The following is an 18,602-nucleotide window of genomic DNA, read 5'->3' as shown; positions in this document are numbered from 1 at the left end:
CCTCTGCTGGGGAGCGCCGTGTATCCAACGCAGCGCCAAAAGCAAAACAGTCGCAACTTTGACTTGTTGACGGTTGGTTCTGCTCGGGATTGTGGGGCTGCGTCGATTTCCAGAGCGTTTGGCGCGAGTGCGAATCATTTCAAAAGCTGCAAGTTGCCCGTTTGCGTGAGAGCTGCCCGGAAAATGTTGGACGCAGTGGAGCAAGGAGGGCCGGGCCCCTGAAAGCCAGCGGAGAAATTAAATAAATACCAATAAATAATTAAATGATAGCACAAGTGATTGGGCCACTGAGGCAGATCAACCAGAAACAAATACGGAGTGGAGAATGCCAATGAAGAAGGTGACGGTGAAGGAGTACGACTCGCAGGATGAGGCCAGCACCGAGCTGCTGGAGAAGCTCAAGCACCTGGACCGCCGTGTGGATGCCGCCGAGGGCGGGGGCGTGGCCAAGGGCGCGGGCGGCGGACGGAGGAGCAGCACCGCCTGCTGGCACTCGGTGAAGTGGAAGTCGGCGCTCAATCACATCGGACTGCTCGTCTCCCTGTCCATTTACTGCGGCGTGGGCGGATTGGTAAGTGAACGTGGAGCGGAACGTGTGTTCCATGGTTCCACCAGACCCGAACATAGCCAGGCAATTATTTAATTATTTTCAATGTTTTTATTTATTTATATATTGGTTTTTTTTCCCCTTTTTTTTTTTTGCTCTTTGGCTCGCCGCGAACATGCAAAATGATTTGTGTTGTTGGGCAAAAGCCGAAAACGGCTGGCGTTCAAATTGTTTGGGGCAGGAAAGGAATGCAAGACACACATAAATACAGTGCCACATCGAAGTGGCGAATTAACTGGGGCCCAATATACATTTCAAACACCTTAATGCACTTTTGCCAGCCACTTAATGTGCAGGAAAACCTTTGCATTCTACCGAAACCCATTTAATTCGGCATCAGAATTAATACATTTTCAAAAACACAGGAAATAACCATGTAGCATTGAAATTAATACGTTGAATATTAATTATGAAGCTAGCGATCGCCTACTGTACGCATGCGAATAAAAACAATAACCCAAACAGAGCGCAAATTTATTGCAGTTGCAAATAGTAAAAATTAGCCCAAAATTAAGTCATAAAACTATTTTGTACATTTAAGTGCCCCGCCTCCCCTAATTGCCACTGCACATAGCCACTAGCCACATAGCCACATATCCAGACGCCCAAATCTGTCTGGACGGCGGACAGGAGGCACTGCATCATGCGGACCACGTCCAGGCCTTTGGCCTTGTCTAAACATTTACATTTTCGCCAATGACGTCGTGGTTTCAGCTCTTGGCCAAGTTATAGATGTGTACATGCACATGTAGCTATATACTGGCCAGGGTATTTGGAACTGATGCCGTCAGTTGTCCACGACTGCAAACTACCAGCTGCAGCTAATCCGCGGCAGTAGCCCTAATTGCTGTGTCCCACCACTTGACATATGGCCAAGTGTCGTGCCGGGAGGGTATTTGTTACATAGCCTCTCAATTTCCGCGGGCTCCAGCAATTGGCGACTGCGAAACGGATACGATGGCGGGCACCCAATGGGCCAAATGAATGGCTGTCGAAGCTAATCGAGGATGTCTGATATATGCGGAGGTAGCCATCATGGATAATCAGCGCTTAAGGCGGCGCTGATGTATTTACCCTAAGAAGATTTGTGTTGAGTGTGCCGAAAGATGGCTAAGTTAATAAATCGGTGGCCTTGGCTGGAGTATCTCAAATAGATATTCCTTAAATGAATCGTGAAAAGTGAAGCATGTGTAGCGTGCAAATTGACTCTATTTTAATGTACTGCCTTGGCAACCAGTGATGATTCATGGTGCCTGGAATTGCTCGATATTTCTGGGCTACATCAAATTCCCAAACCGCGCAGCATAATCTTGGCCCAATCAACACCTCGTTGATATATCGGGCGATTTGCGCAGATCTCTGGCCACCAAAGCCCTGCATTAATCAGGCAACACATTCGCATTCATGTGGATTGTCGAGGAATCCCCGCCCCACCCACCGCAACACGCGCCCCGAGTTTTCCGAATTTTCCGACGAACGGGACGGGACCCTTCAATCTCTTGGCCACTCACACACACAGCACATGTTGGCCAATTATGCGCACTTCTCACTTAAATGGCTCATCAAATTTGTTTCAAATTCAGTTTCACATGGCGAATGGCATTCCGATTTCCCGATCGCTTGATCTTTTCCCCATCCTAATGAACTGAAGAGCAATGCATTTGAAACCATAATGTAGATATAATGGTTTTTAGAATGAAGCAATAAAACGGGGCTTTCCTCATTAAGCGCACAATTTGGCAGTTTACAAATCATAAGAGTTCCTAATTTGTGTGCCAAATTTTGTTCGCCCTCTGATTTTCGGCTTGCCATTTCGAACCCACTTACTTAACCCTTTAAACGGAAATGAATCCTGGGACGTGAACGGAAGTGTCCACATCACCATATCACATGTCACTCAAGTTTTCTCACAGTTTTTCTGCAATGTTTTCGAGTGCCGGAAATCGGTTTCGGTCACTTGACCAGCGACCAAACTTTTGATCCCCATCGCGTTTTCTTCAATATTAGTTTTAACCCCAATTTTCTGTCCCACAAATAGCTTTGAATTATGATATCTGTTTTGGAGGTGGAAATCTACCATTATTGGCCTTTTTCTAAATTTCTTAATTGGTATTCTGAAATCAAGAACATTTGCACACAAATCTTTTAAAACATTTCAACAATAGTACTAAGCTCATGGCGTCATCCCTTCGGTTGTCGCCTTTTTCCACTTTAAAGTGAAATGCTTTTGGGGGAGCACAGAAACATAAAGTTTTAATTGCTTTTGTTGACGAGCTGGCCATAAAGCAATTGACATTTATCTATTTAATGCTGTCGCTTCCTTTTTTCTGCGCCAACATGAGCAAGTTTGTTTATTAATTAAGCCCAATTCCCAGGGGATCAAAGGAGTGGGTCTCGAATTACGAGCGACAGCCTCCCTTTCACATATGGGAAAAAAACAAAAGGCTGAGTGGCTATAAATCATTTTAATTAGCATTTTGTAGCATACTTCAAGGCGTCGTCGATTCCCTTCACGCATGTGTGTGTGTGAGCTTTCTCCGCATGTCTATCTCCGTGTGTGTGTGTGTGAAAAATTTCACTTTGTCAAAAGTTGTCCAGCGGAAGAAGTTAGAGGCCGAGTGAATTAAGTTGCTGGCCAGAACAACAAAACGGCCAATTAGACTCCAGCCAACCCAGCCCATTTCCCCACTTTCTCCACGGTGGACGTAGACAGCTAGGGCCAAGTTGTTAGCAACTAGCAGCACTAATTACGTAAACTTAGGAGCATTTTTGACTGTAACACAAAATAAAAATGTTCAAGTGACTTGAGAACGCAGAATGAAAACATGTTGGTATAGTGAAACCAGTTTAATAAATATGCTCATCATTCAAGGTATTCTAAATGAATTACTATATAAACTATTACAAATACATACTTTTATTTGAATGGTATTTTTCTATGTCAACTAGTTGGTGTTTGACCACCGCTGTATTGTCTTATATGCGGATTTTCGCATGTGTGTGCTGGTGCTATCTGATTAACTGACCCATCCAAGCCTGCCCAGAAATGATTTCTCATATCGAGGCCAATTTGCTCCTTGGCCCTGAACACCAGAACGCAGTTCAAACACCAGAACACAAGCCAAAAGCCAAAAGTCAGGAACTAGGCACGGCCCAAAGGACGCCTCTGCTTTTCCGCTTTTCCGCGTTTCCACCGCGGATGTTTGCAGCAGGAAAAACAAAGGCAAAAGGAGCTGAAGGGCAGAGCCCGAGGAGGGAAACGCTGAAAAATCACGTCAGGCTGACATTAGCAGCACATTTTGACATTTTTCTTAGCCAACCAGCAAGCTCAGCGGTTAGTTGGCAAAAAACAAGCATCAAGCATCTAAAGCAAACATTTTCCTGATGTATTTCGTAGTTTTGCCTAACAAATTAAATTATGCGCTGTGACCACAAGTGATGAAATACCTCAAGTCCATTTGACCGGGTTTGTTGATGAAATCCTATGGTCCAGCGCCCAAAGCTATGCAACACTTTTTCGAGGCCAGCTTCTTGCAAATTCCAATCATGTACGCCCATTTGCCGAGCCCAAAACTTTCCGAAATTACCGAACAATGACAAACCAAGCGATTCGCTGTGACCCATGAGGGGTAAAAAACAAAGTCTGACCGAAGTGTTTAAGTGTATTAAGTGCGAGCTCTACGTCCTTGCAACGCATGTGGCATACAAAGCGGCACTCGATTTGCAGCCGCAAAGGGGCACAGATCACATCGAATCGTTTCGAGGGCGCAAAGTGGAAAGCCATCAGCAATTTAACACGCAAGAAGGAGCCGGCCTCTTTGTTTTACATGAGATACAAATTATTCTTGGCCAGCGGCCAGGAAAACAAATACAAACTGAATGAAAGTGTGCACATCAAGTGGGTGGGTGGGTTGGATTGGCTTGAGTTGAGTTGAGTCGAGTTGAAGAGCCGTAAAATTATTAACAAATTACGCGGCGACAGGCAGGTGACAAGAATGGGACAGATTTATGCGGCGAGTCGCCGCCAAGTGTGAAATGAATTTACGAGTGTATCCAAAAAAAAAATCAACAGATTCTCCGGCGTGCGTGTGCCATCCAAAAATACAAAGTGCATATGCATCGAATTGACTCACTGGGGGAATCTCGTTAAGTTGCATCGGATCTGTATATAAGGCATGGTATATAGTTGATATACACATGATATCCAGGTCACCAAGTGCAGGGGGCAGTTGGCCCCGATCCGCCAGAGAGCTGCATCCATCAATCAATCGTTGCTGTCCCAGCCAGTTGGTTCATCGCACTTATCAGTTGTTACTTTTGATGGCTTGCTTACGCGATGCGATTTACTTTTTATATAAATCTGGCCAGAATGTGGCGAATTTACGTACTTAAGAGTGCGAAAATTGATGGTCGGCCATTTGACACGAATGTTTTCGCAGCAACTTTTGCAGCAAACCATTTAATGCGATGCGAAAGTTGATCGTAAACTTTTTGGAAAATAAGCCCTGCAGATGGACATATTTTTTAACATTTTTATCATTTTTTAAATGCAACCTATTCAAACCCATTCACTTTAAAGCACTGATTCTTTTTGATTTCAAACCTATTCACTATGATTCTCTTTGCTTTTGAGTAAGCAGCTGTTTCTTTTGCAGGCCAAAAATATTTCTGCAAGATTTTGTAGAAATTTTTTGCCAGTCATTTTCCATTTTGCGTCGCCAAGGAAATTCCATTGCATTTTCCGCCAGACGGACACTATTTACATTCGCCAGTATTTATTTGCCATTTAAATGTTCGTGCTTTTTCCCCGATTTTTCCTACTTATCCCACACTTTTTCGATTGCAGAGACGTCACTGTTTGTGGGCGGGGCACAGCGCACACGCCCCTGGACACTAGCAACAATTAACCCCTGACCTCCGACCCCCGACCCCGATCACTACCACTTTCATTTTCCGCATTGTTTGCCTGCTCGCATCGTTCTCACCTTGTTTTCGTTTTCGTTTTCGATTTCGATTTCGACTTTGCCGCTGCTGCCCGTTTTTTGTGGCGGCGCACGAGGCGTATGAGTAATGTGCGTATGCGTGATTTTTGGTGCTGTATGTAGCATGTAGCAAATTCGAGGCGCGTTTCGGTTTCTATCTGTAAGCGTGAAGCAAATCAATTTGAGGAATTCCTTATTTGCATCGCACTTTTTGGTGTTCACGCGCCCAGCTCGCGGCAATAAATTGAAAATCATTTGTAAATTATTTGCAGAATCGCTGTATAATTATGATGATGATTGTTGGCCGTATGTCTGCCAAAACAAACTGGCCATAGAAAATGCGCTGGCATTAATAATTTATACAATTTATTAGCAAATTAAAATAATAAACTACTGCTGCCTCTGCCGCTGATTTGATTTATTTATTTGCTTTGCTTCTCTCATTCTGCGAATATTACGAATTCGTGGTGTGAAATTTAAATTGGCAACGAGGAAAACAAAAACCAACATGGAAAGCACCAAACAATTTTATGTGGAGTTGGCATGTCAAGGTTCCTGTTGTTCTTCTCAAAGTCTTGTTATTTTCACTTTTTTTTCTTTGTTTCCCGTGATTTTTGTAGGTGGGTGTAGTTGGCAAAAGGGGCAGGAAAGTGGGAGGAAGTGGCTTATAACAAAACGTTCGACTGCGAATTAGCATAATTGAAACGGAGATGGGGAAAGTACGCCAGTTAACCGAAGGAAAACATGTAGCAATTTGCATAGACTGAATCAATGCTCTTTTCGACTTATTTGTTGCACTCAAGGGTATTTCTCTATATAGCTTTAATATTTAAATGCTAGATCAGTTAAATGCGTCCATTTATAATATTTAAAGCCGATTTATGAATAGAATTGCAGCACTTTTATTAGTGTGATCAAATCAAATCCAGATGCCCATTATGATTTCTTCCACATGATATGGGCAACTGACTTTGATCTCTGCGCTATGAGCTCTTGGCCTGTCTAATTCCCCATATTTATGCCATCAACTTGTTTATGTGGTGGCAAAAGATGATTGTTTATTAGCCTTAAAGTAAGCGGAATGCAGAGTGGCAAAGGCACTTTCCCTGCGATCGTATAGCACCGCCAACACTTTCACCAATTTGAACCGCACCAATTACCAGAGCTGAGAGCCTTGGCAGCAGTGGGGAAAACACAGGAGTTGCTGGCCAAAAAACAGCGAACTAGAACTCGGTCAACTTTTTAGCCCGGCCATTGTGGCGCCTTGCGTGCTGCACCAGAATCGCTGCTAGCCAAATCCGAGCCAGCCAGCCACATTAACCCACCTCCAGCTGCTCCAGCTCCTCCAGCTCCATCTCCTCCTTCATTCTCCATTCAACTGGGCCAATTGACGCGGCTTTGATTGTTTTACTTCTTTTCCCGCAGGTCGACAGTCGACACAATCTTAGACATAAGGCAGCACGCGATTCCGAGTCGAAGCAACTCAATTTTGAGCGGAAAACGCGGGGGGAGTCGCAGATTCTTAAAAGGTTTATGCGCGGTATCAACAGAGCATGCTGGGCGGAGCACCACTGGACAAAGTGGTGCATATTTTCACATTGAACAGCTATTTCGGCCATTTTCAGTGGGTAACTTGCAGTTGATAGGAACTCGAGCGGCGGAAAAGTTGCGTGCAACATTTTTGCATGTCGACATGGCGTTGATTGATGGTGACTTCTGTGTGTGGCCGCGAGTGTGCGTTAAATGCACATAATGCGCATACGCAGCGTGTGACGGGCTTTTGGGCCAAAGTTTGGCGCGACTCAGCACATTTTTTGCAAAAGCGGGCGAGCGATAAAAACACTTACGCACTCACCAGCGTGCAAATAGATGGATGTAATACTTTGCTGAACTTTGACAAGCGGCAAAATGCATTAAAGTTTGGCTTATTGAAAAGGGGGCGGGACAGCGGAGTGAGTTGTGAAAGTTACACAAGTCGATTATGTAAATTGCCAGCGCAGTTCAAACAATGTAAGTAAGTCTTGGGCTTAAGACGCCGAAGGCAAAAACCAATTTGCCACCGGACTTATCAGTAACTTTGTTAACTTAAATTACATTTTTGACAGCTCTGGCTGGGCTACTTAATAAATTACAATCAAATGAAATGTGTGTTACCTTGTCAAGCCCCAAATAAACTGATTAGGGCCATATGCGAGAAACTTAAGGCCAAGTTATTAGTACGTTTCGGCCAGACTGGCAGCGCAGCTATCAGTTTCATGGCTTGAAAGCCCCTTGTCTCGAGATGATGCCATCGCCAGCAAATTGAAAATAAAATCTAATAAAGCGAAATAAAGCGAAATATGCGCGAGCGAAACCCACAAATCATCGCGGGCCACATAGCCCAGAACAGCAGTCTCATTAGCCAACAAATTCATCCGGCAGCTGGCCACAACACAGTGTCAATCAAAAGTCAGCCCATCAGTCCATCGGCCCCCCTTCCCCCTGGACAGTTGCCAAAAGTGGGGCGGGCGGGGCACAGCCCATAATACCCCAGCTCATAATGAGAAAATTAAAAAACTATCATTCTTAGCTGTCCACCAAATTTGCCTAGCACTTCATTATGTTCGAGCAATCAGCTATCGTTATTGTATCATTAAGACACTTGGGAAGTTGGCATCGGGTATATTGGGCAGATATGGGCATGACTCATTGTATTATTATACCTGATTGCCATTGGGGGCAAGCAACAACTTTAAACACTGCATGTTTGTGGCGCAACGACAGCTTTCTTGCTTTCCACGAATCTCTTCTATTGGGACACGCAAAGTGGAGCAAGTCCTCTGCTTTAAGTATTCTTATGTCATATACATTATTTTTTATTATTATATATATAAATATATAATATTTATTACGTACAACTAATGTTCTTGTGGCTTTGGACAGGCAGCAGTGTGCTGCGTCCACCTTTTTGATACTATCGCCCGCTGTCGTGAGTGGCATCCATCGCCAGCCTCCGCCTCCGAACCCGCCACCCCCCGCCCCCCGCCATGCCCGCGTAATGCCCTTCCATGTGGCACGCAACCGAGCACCTCCGCCGCCAACCGACGGACGTAATCTTCCTGCCACGTTTGGCTCACTCGCACCACGCGGCGCGGTTAAAAACGCGTCGCAGTCGCGCGCAAATCGCAGGCGGAACTTACATGGGAAACATGGGAAACAGTGGAGTGTATAAAATGTGTGTACACAGCGTGTATATGTGGGCAAATAGCACCCACCTCTGCGATTTATTTATTTATTTTTTGGGGGTTTTTCAACGTCTCCGTTGGCTTGTCACGTGCTGATGGACACGCAAAAGGGTGGGTCATGCTGGGTAGCAGGGGTCAAAGGTTGTGTGTGGGCTCCGCCGCGTCGCCTTTGCTCCGATTTCTTCTTTTTCACCAAAACAACTCACAGATTGAGTCGAGTGATTGCAGAGTGTGGGAGTTCTCAAAATGATTTCATACAACTCCGTTTGCTTGGTCATTTTCAGGAAATATGAATTGAAACCAAAGTGGGCAAATTGCAGGAGTACTTTTAATATTTTTTGTATTTATTAAAAACAGCTCTAACAATATATTCCATCTGACCTGGCAATGCAGTATTTCTGCCCCAAGAGAGCGCTATATTTCCGCTGATTTGCAATTCCTGTCCAGTCGACTGGTCGCCGGCAATCAGCAACGTGCTCATCTGGCCATGTGGCTGGCTGATATGATGATGGCAATCTCTGGCTGCGGCGCTGGGAGCCCAATCAGCACCACGCCCAGCCCATGGATGAGCACTGGCCGACGGCGGCGGCTATTTGGGTCAGGCGATGGCATTACCATAAAATGGACATCCAAACGGCGCTCCAGGAATGGCACTTACTGGCCATTGTGCCCGGAATTGGTTAATTAACCGCAGGTGGGGCTCCAGCCCATCATTCCCTGGGCTTTAATTTGATTTCAGTCGCTTGCTCTTCTTTCTTTCTCACATGTGTATATACGAGTGTTTTTTTAATTCTGGCCATTTTTCGGTGCGCTCGGCCTTGGCCATCATAATTACGCATAAATATGTCAAGTGGCCAAAGTGCGAATGGAGTGGCCCACAGCGGGTGGTGCTCGTCGGGCTGCTGTGCCGTTGGCAATAAAAAGCCATAAACGCTTATACACTTGCCATTCTTCCGGCCATTCGTGTGTCAACGATGCGGATTGCCGGATTGGGTTGGGAATCCCGCCTGGGAGTCCGACTGCTACAAGTGCCGCGTGCTGTGATTGTGCTGCCTACCAGCAAGCTATTACGGCTCGAAGATTCCGACGGCGCCAGCTTTGCAATATTATTGTAAAGTAATAGATTCTACTCCCTTTCACTGCCTTTAAGCAGTCTGTAAATTGCACTTTCCTAGGAAGCATAGATCGCAACACTTTTCGCGTGTGAGCAGCATCTCTGAGCTGCTTCTGGGTACTATCTATATCTATATCTATATCATTATACACTTGCTTTAATAGCTGCCCAGATTTTGGCAGTGCCATCAAATCACTCAACAAGTTCGATCGTTAAATCTTGCAATAGATCTTGGGCCAAGAGCCCTCGGGCAATTCGGTTTTATTGCGACGAGCGAAGCGCACTCAATAAATAATCAAAAGTTAATGGACTGGCAGCGATTTATGCGTGCAACAACAAGTTTGTGGAAATTATGTCTAATTTGGTATCAAATCATAAGCTCATAAAATCCACAAGCCGCCCGCCGATTTAAACGCGAACGACAGCAGCGCGGCGATTCGGAAAATGTGGAAAACTGTTTTTCACACACACACACACACACAGACCATAAACAAACAAGTCTCTTTTTATGGTATTCCCACTTTTTGTTTCTTTTTAGTTTTTGGCGGGAAAATGATTATTATTTAAGGTTGGTGCGAAGTCAAAAGCTCAGGAACGGCGCCCCACGGACGCCGTGGTCCATTTTCCGCATTTTCCGCATTTTCCACATTTTCACACGCTTCCGTTTTGGCAGGACTGCCTCTTCGTTTGGGTCAGGGTCCTGGGAATGGCGGTCATTGCCGCCCATGGAACTAATTTCAATAAATAATACCAATTTATATTTATTATGCATTTGCTTCGGTTTTCGCGCGTAATAATGTGAGCTTCTGGTAAATAATCATAAATACGCAAGGCTAAGATTTGTTGCTATTTCGCAGAGTGCGTCGAGTGAACCCGTCTATTGGGCATTTTTTCGTTTATTTGGGCATTTACAATTGCTCTCCGCTTGATTTAGAGCCATAAATCCCGTGATTTTGGGCTTTTTAACAATGTTTTTGACCCTCTGCCGCATGTTATGTATTTCAATGCCGCCAGATCTGTAAAAATTTCTTTAAGTAATGTTCTACCACGTAAAGCCCAAGTTATTGGGTCCTATATCTTTGCTGCCCTCTGCTCGGCTGCCGAATGGAACCGAAACATGACCCCATGGCTGAAAGCAGTGGGTTCCTCCATGGCTGGTGCACTGAATCACTCCGTGACCTTGTTCCGCACTCGGTCTGCCGTCCAGTCTGCGGATTGTTTGCTGACCGTAGCCCGCTTTTCGGGGCGCTCGCGGCGGAAATGAGTTATCGCCGCTAAATGGGCGCGCACATCATTATTGCCTTACTTATTTGCTCATACAGGCGGCCAAGCAACATTTTGGATGGCTTTTTCCTTCCTTGGCTCTGTTTTTTTTCTGTAATGAAGAGGAATCGCACTGGACACTGGCGCTGGGCATTAAAAAACGAGGAGGAGCAGCAAGGAGCAGGGATTACGAAACTGTCTTGTCCATCTGGATTAGCTGCTCCTCTCCTACTTGGAATGCCACTCCCGAAATGTCCGAAAAGCGCTGGAAGAAAAGGGGTTCTTTACTATCTATTATTATTTCACCTAATAAATATTTCAGATATATGTAAATATGTTTAGTTGGTTTAACAGATATCTATTCAAGTATATCTGGATATATAGATAGCTTAAATGGTATATATAGAGCTTACATGATAGATAGTTGGATTAAATGGCATACAGATACATGCAATTGTAGATAGATTTCGTACCAATTTACCAGAGTTTTTCAGTTGAATCAAGAATTATATAATATAAACCTTCACTTTCACATATTTTGATTATTTTTCAATTATTAAATGGATGCATTTTTGTGCGGTCTATATTTCGGATATATTTAGGTGGCTTAAATTATATATAGAAAGTATATTGGTATAAATAGAGTTTACATGACAGATAGATGGCTTAAATGGTATGCAGATATATGCTTCCATTACTTTTTTCAATATTTTTTCAATTACTTAACGGTTGCATTTTTGTGTGGTGTACGAGTGTACTCCGAAGTCCACTTCCGGTTGCCATTTCGGGCACCGAAGGGGCCACTCCATTATTTCCATATGTCGTGCGTTAATTGCGGCACACGTACGATGATGGCTGGATGGTCAGGGGTCAGGAGCTGAGGGGCTTGGGCTCCGGGAATCGGGGAATGGGATTCGCACTCTGGCTACGCTCCGTGTGATTTATGGTGTGCAAAGTGGGGTGACAAAGTGACAAGTACTAAGCCGCTCGTGGCGCAGAGTTGTGTGCAGGAAGTCACTTTGCGAAACAGTGATTTTATGGCCAAAACGAGTCACTTGTCATAAATTTGGATAGGGGCTGAGCCCAAATTCATATTTTGTACAACACTTTCGGGTTGTTTATGTGGTTTAGTTATTGTAAGTAGATGCGGCGCCTTAAAATGGAAGCACAAGCTTTAACAACTATATAAATATCTGTAGCTCAGAGGAAAACCTATAAGCGCACATCCAGCTCTGTAGATACATTTCCAAGTGCCAGCACCAGTCACCTTTTTCCCTCCTGCTGCCCAGGATGCAGCCCAACCCCTCACAACCGCCTTATCATAACTCAGGGGAAGCCCGGTTTTCCGAGTGGTCTGGCGAGCAAAGGAGCAGCGCCCAGGATAACCCCATGTCCAATAATAATTATAATTTATGCGCCAGCACAGAAATAAACCCAGACGCAAACTTTCAGCTGCTAGTCTGTCTGCGGATGTGGCGAAACCAAATTACAGATCTGTCCGCTTGCTCCCATCGCAAATGTATCTATGTATCTATGTTTGGGAAGTTGGACAACTTGTCGCCTTTAAATTGGTCGGGGAATCGGGCGACGGATTGATTTCGGGGGACAGGAATTAATTAGGCAAATGCAGAAATGTGCAACTGGGGACAAGGACAAGGACGAGGACAAGCAAGTCAATTAATCAAATTGGCGACGTGCGAGGAATTCAAAGCATTTGCAACTCTGTCAAAGTCACAAGTGATGGAAACACTTTGAGTCACTGAAGGCTGCCCATATATCTTTCTTACCCCATTTTCTTTTCAGTGTGTCTGTGTGAGGCGAAGAAAAATTGTCTGACACATTTAAATTGAATTTCCAAATTCATTTGGTTTCCTCTTCTTTTTTTCGCAAACATTTTGCTGGCTGGTTCGCCTTTCGATTTGCTGTTAAAAATAAAACTCGAAATCAATTTGTACAAACTATTTTTATACCGAAAACAACATACTACAAGTTAAACAAATTTCCAGCGATGATGTGCGAGAAATTGAATGAAGATTGGATTTTGTTGTATTTACGTTTCTTTCCATCTCTTAAGAACATCAAACAATAACATTTCGCATTCCAGTGAATGGCCATTTTTCGTTCTTCTTCTTTGGCTCATTAAAAATAATCGTTAACTTATTGTTCATCATTATAATTAGTCGTCGGGGCGAGGGTTACAGGTCAAGGTTCAGCACTTATAGGAATTCAAATGCATTTGTATGAGTGCTGGGAAAAAAACTCGTTCAAATCTTCTTTATCTATAGCATGATGTAAACTTTTAAGCGTTCATTTTAACATTTAAACATTAACTCACCAACTTGCGGCTGTGAATTCTATTACCGATATATTATGATATTCATCTAACTTTTCACATTTTCCCGCAGATATTTCGCCATTTAGAACGTCCTGCGGAGGTGGAGCGCCTCTCGCATCTGAAGGACATCGTGAAGACTAACAGAGAGCGCTTCCTGCACACCATACTGAACAACACCGAAGTGCACAATCTCGACGAGCTGTTGTCCTTCGAGCTGGCCAAATACGAAGCGGTTGGAACACCCCCTAAAACCCCAAACCTACCACTTATTTCTACATAATAACCCTTTCTTGCAGGCCGTTCAACAGGCGGCTGAGGGGGGGCTACTCATCGTGGCCGATAAAGACTTTCCAGAGCCCTACGAGCGATGGAGCATCCTGCAAGCTGTGTTCTTCTCATCGACTGTGTTAACCACCATAGGTGAGCGGTACAGGCAATAAATGAAATATATTTGTCGCGTAACGAAAGCAACCTCAAAGGGTTAAAAACCCATAGCGTGTCTGAAAATGGTCGCACTACCAAAAGAACGACTGTTTTGTGCAGCTAACTACCCATACTAACTAAGCCTATCACTTTTTGATGGAGTTGGGAAAATTAATTTTTGGGTCAATTTTCGCATTTTTTGTAAGGGGTAACATCATCAAAATTTGCAAAAAATTAGCATTTCCATTTTTGGACGCAGTTTGATTGGAAATTTAATTACGAGCTCAACGAGGTATAACATTCCATATTTAGACAAATATTTTTGAAGTTGTGGCTAAAAAACAGATTATTTTATGACCGAAATTTGGAAAAACGGATTTTGGCAAAAATTCAAATATTTTTGATGGGCATTTTAATCATAACTTGGCCAAAAATGATCGTAAAGAAAAAAGAATAACTGTTTTGAGCAGCTAATTACCAATTCTAACGACCCCTATCACTTTTTGAAGGATTTTTGGAAAATTAATTTTTCGGTCAATTTTCGCATTTTTTGTAAGGGGTAACATCATCAAAATTTGCGAAAAATTGCAAAAAATTAGCGTTTCCATTTTTGAACGCAGTTCGATTGAAAATTTAATTACGAGCTCAACGAGGTATAACATTCCATATTTAGACAATTATTTTAGAAGTTGTGGCTAAAAAACAGATTATTTTATGACCGAAATTTGAAAAAACGGATTTTGGCAAAAATTCAAATATTTTTGATGGGCATTTTAATCATAACTTGGCTAAAAATGATCGTAAAGAAAAAAGAATAACTGTTTTGAGCAGCTAATTACCAATTCTAACGACCCCTATCACTTTTTGACGGATTTTGGAAAATTAATTTTTCGGCCAATTTTCGCATTTTTTGTAAGGGGTAACATCATCAAAATTTGCAAAAAATGTCAAAAAATTAGCGTTTCCATTTTTGAACGCAGTTCGGTTGGAAATTTAATTACGAGCTCAACGAGGTATAACATTCCATATTTAGACAATTATTTTAGAAGTTGTGGCTAAAAAACAGATTATTTTATGACCGAAATTTGAAAAAACGGATTTTGGCAACAATTCAAATATTTTTGATGGGCATTTTAATCATAACTTGGCTAAAAATGATCGTAAAGAAAAAAGAATAACTGTTTTGAGCAGCTAATTACCAATTCTAACGACCCCTATCACTTTTTGACGGATTTTGGAAAATTAATTTTTCGGCCAATTTTCGCATTTTTTGTAAGGGGTAACATCATCAAAATTTGCAAAAAATGTCAAAAAATTAGCGTTTCCATTTTTGAACGCAGTTCGGTTGGAAATTTAATTACGAGCTCAACGAGGTATAACATTCCATATTTAGACAATTATTTTAGAAGTTGTGGCTAAAAAACAGATTATTTTATGACCGAAATTTGAAAAAACGGATTTTGGCAATAATTCAAATATTTTTGATGGGCATTTTAATCATAACTTGGCTAAAAATGATCGTAAAGAAAAAAGAATAACTGTTTTGAGCAGCTAATTACCAATTCTAACGACCCCTATCACTTTTTGAAGGATTTTTGGAAAATTAATTTTTCGGTCAATTTTCGCATTTTTTGTAAGGGGTAACATCATCAAAATTTGCGAAAAATTGCAAAAAATTAGCGTTTCCATTTTTGAACGCAGTTCGATTGAAAATTTAATTACGAGCTCAACGAGGTATAACATTCCATATTTGGACAATTATTTTTCAAGTTGTGGCCAAAAAACAGATTATTTTATGACCGAAATTCTAAAAAACGGATTTTGGCAACAATTCAAATATTTTTGATGGGCATTTTAATCATAACTTGGCTAAAAATGATCGTAAAGAAAAAAGAATAACTGTTTTGAGCAGCTAATTACCAATTCTAACGACCCCTATCACTTTTTGAAGGATTTTTGGAAAATTAATTTTTCGGTCAATTTTCGCATTTTTTGTAAGGGGTAACATCATCAAAATTTGCGAAAAATTGCAAAAAATTAGCGTTTCCATTTTTGAACGCAGTTCGATTGAAAATTTAATTACGAGCTCAACGAGGTATAACATTCCATATTTAGACAATTATTTTAGAAGTTGTGGCTAAAAAACAGATTATTTTATGACCGAAATTTGAAAAAACGGATTTTGGCAACAATTCAAATATTTTTGATGGGCATTTTAATCATAACTTGGCTAAAAATGATCGTAAAGAAAAAAGAATAACTGTTTTGAGCAGCTAATTACCAATTCTAACGACCCCTATCACTTTTTGACGGATTTTGGAAAATTAATTTTTCGGCCAATTTTCGCATTTTTTGTAAGGGGTAACATCATCAAAATTTGCAAAAAATGTCAAAAAATTAGCGTTTCCATTTTTGAACGCAGTTCGGTTGGAAATTTAATTACGAGCTCAACGAGGTATAACATTCCATATTTAGACAGATTGTTTTATGACCGAAATTTGGAAAAGCGACTTTTGGCAAATATTCCATATTTTCAAAGGGAATTTTCATCATAACTTCGGTAAAAATGATCATAAAGATGTGCGAATGACTGTTTTAAGCAGATCATTATCACCGCTAACTATGCCTATTACTTTTTGAATGATTTTGGAAAATTCATTTTGGGGCCAAATTTCGCATTTTTGATAAAATCGAAGGAATCGAACAACAAAATTTGCCAAAAAATGGCAAAAAATAAGTTCTTCAAATTTGAATGCCATTCGATTATGAATTAAATTACGAACTCAACGAGGTATGGCAATCCATATTTTGACCATTATTTCCAATGTTTTGTCAAAAAATTGAAATATTTATTTGAAATATTGAATAATTAATGAATTACATTCAATTCTTTCAGGCTATGGCAATATTGTGCCAGTGACGACCGGTGGTCGGGTATTTTGCATTTGTTTCGCCCTCATCGGCATCCCGTTCACCCTCACCGTGATTGCCGATTGGGGTCGACTGTTTGCTACCGCAGTCTCTGTGTTTGGCAAGCACATGCCCAGTAAGTAACTATACTCGTGTAACCATATGCGAATTGAATATTACAGGTATAAGCAAAATAATTACCAATTTAAGTGAGAATTTAATGGTATAACACAATAAACACATAGTGAAAATAAAAGCGCACAGTGCGTATGAGCGATAAGAATGCGGCTGGATTAAAAAGCATTACTCATGCGCACCGTTGGTTTTTTGAGCACATTTCATTTGAGTTGTGTGTAGACGCTGCAGCTGAATGAATATTTAAATTTAAACTGTTGTAAATAAATATTTGAACCCCTAGCGAAACCAAAGTTTACCAATTTCATTGGCAAAACCTGGTTCTACGCCATTTTGGCGGTGGGCTTTCTGGGCGTTTACTTGGCCGCTGGAGCTGGCCTGCTCCTGCTGTGGGAAGATGATTGGACTTTCTTCGACGGTTTTTACTTCTGTTTCATCACCATGACAACCATCGGGTTCGGTGATTTGGTGCCAAGTAGGTTCCAAATGCTCTTAAGTGTGTGATTACTTCAGCTTACCAATCTTTGCAGAGAAACCCAACTACATGCTGCTGTGCACATTGTATATTCTCATTGGCTTGGCCTTGACATCGACCATTATTGAGCTGGTGAGGCGGCAGTATGCCACCAGCTGGGCCAAGCTGCAGGTAAGGTTCTACAAATGGCCACTCATTTTCTGAATTACATGCCACATTTCCCACATTCCCACTCCCCAGGAGCTATCCGGTCCCATGGCGGAAACTTTACGTCGCCTAGGCGAAACTGCGGGCACGGGTCTCGATTACACCGCCCTGCAGAAGGTGCTTACGGTAAGGAAGCCCAGAAGATTAATTACAAACATGCGATAATACAGAATGAAAATGTACCGCCAGGTGTCCATGCCCAAATGGAATAGCAAGAAGAATGATCACAGTCCAGATATCGCCGCCTTGGAAGCCATCACAAATGCCATTTTGAAGGAGGTCAAGGAGGCGCAGAACAACAAGCCGAAGGTCCTGCAGATCGTCATCTACGAGTCCTCCGTTTAAAACTGTGGCAACAATAAATCGGGAGACAGACAGCGAGTGCTTCCATCGATGGAAAGTGCTGCATAGTTTTGGGCGAGCAGGCAGAAAACCAGCAAATATCAAGGGAAATATCAAATGTAGTTAGGCTGCCGATCGTCAACCACATGCTACAGTGGCCACTGGCTACTGTGGCACTGCCAGACTTCCATAAGTTAGTGTCCGTACTTATACTCGTAGCTATTATATAGTCAAATGTCTAGGCAATAACATTGCTCATACGTACTGAGGCCACATCAAACAAACTCAAACCAACTCTCACACTCAAACACTCACAAACACACACACACACTCACAAACACTCACAAACACACATGCAAAGCACGGCAGGTGATTTAATATCTATAGTAATAGAGAATCTTTTTTTTTGAGGACTTCTAACCGTATGAGGTAGCTTAAGTTATGGGTAATCTTAGTCGCAACTCTTGTCCATACCATGCATAAATGTCATCTTAAAAATAAACTAGGAAAAAGACTTCAACCACTTGCAGGCGTTTTTAACTTATGATAAATGTTGAAATGGCATTTTAGAGTAATCATTTCTTT

General features: G+C 42.1%; 1 protein-coding gene across 1 annotated transcript; it reads left to right on the top strand.

The window, feature by feature from the left end:
• The first annotated feature begins 40 nt into the window (after positions 1–40).
• On the top strand, positions 41–18,524 carry LOC6551374 (TWiK family of potassium channels protein 7). The gene is made up of 8 exons (XM_001977083.3): positions 41–571; positions 13,596–13,757; positions 13,822–13,945; positions 16,845–16,994; positions 17,277–17,468; positions 17,524–17,639; positions 17,709–17,801; positions 17,865–18,524. The coding sequence occupies exons 1-8, from the start codon at positions 326–328 to the stop codon at positions 18,018–18,020; spliced, it is 1,239 nt and encodes a 412-aa protein (XP_001977119.1). The 5' UTR covers positions 41–325; the 3' UTR covers positions 18,021–18,524.
• The last annotated feature ends 78 nt before the right edge of the window (positions 18,525–18,602 follow it).

The sequence above is a fragment of the Drosophila erecta genome, unplaced genomic scaffold (assembly GCF_003286155.1).
Source record: "Drosophila erecta strain 14021-0224.00,06,07 unplaced genomic scaffold, DereRS2 tig00000279-arrow-arrow-pilon, whole genome shotgun sequence".
Classification (NCBI taxonomy): domain Eukaryota; kingdom Metazoa; phylum Arthropoda; class Insecta; order Diptera; family Drosophilidae; genus Drosophila; species Drosophila erecta.
This window is presented reverse-complemented; position numbering and strand designations above follow the sequence as displayed.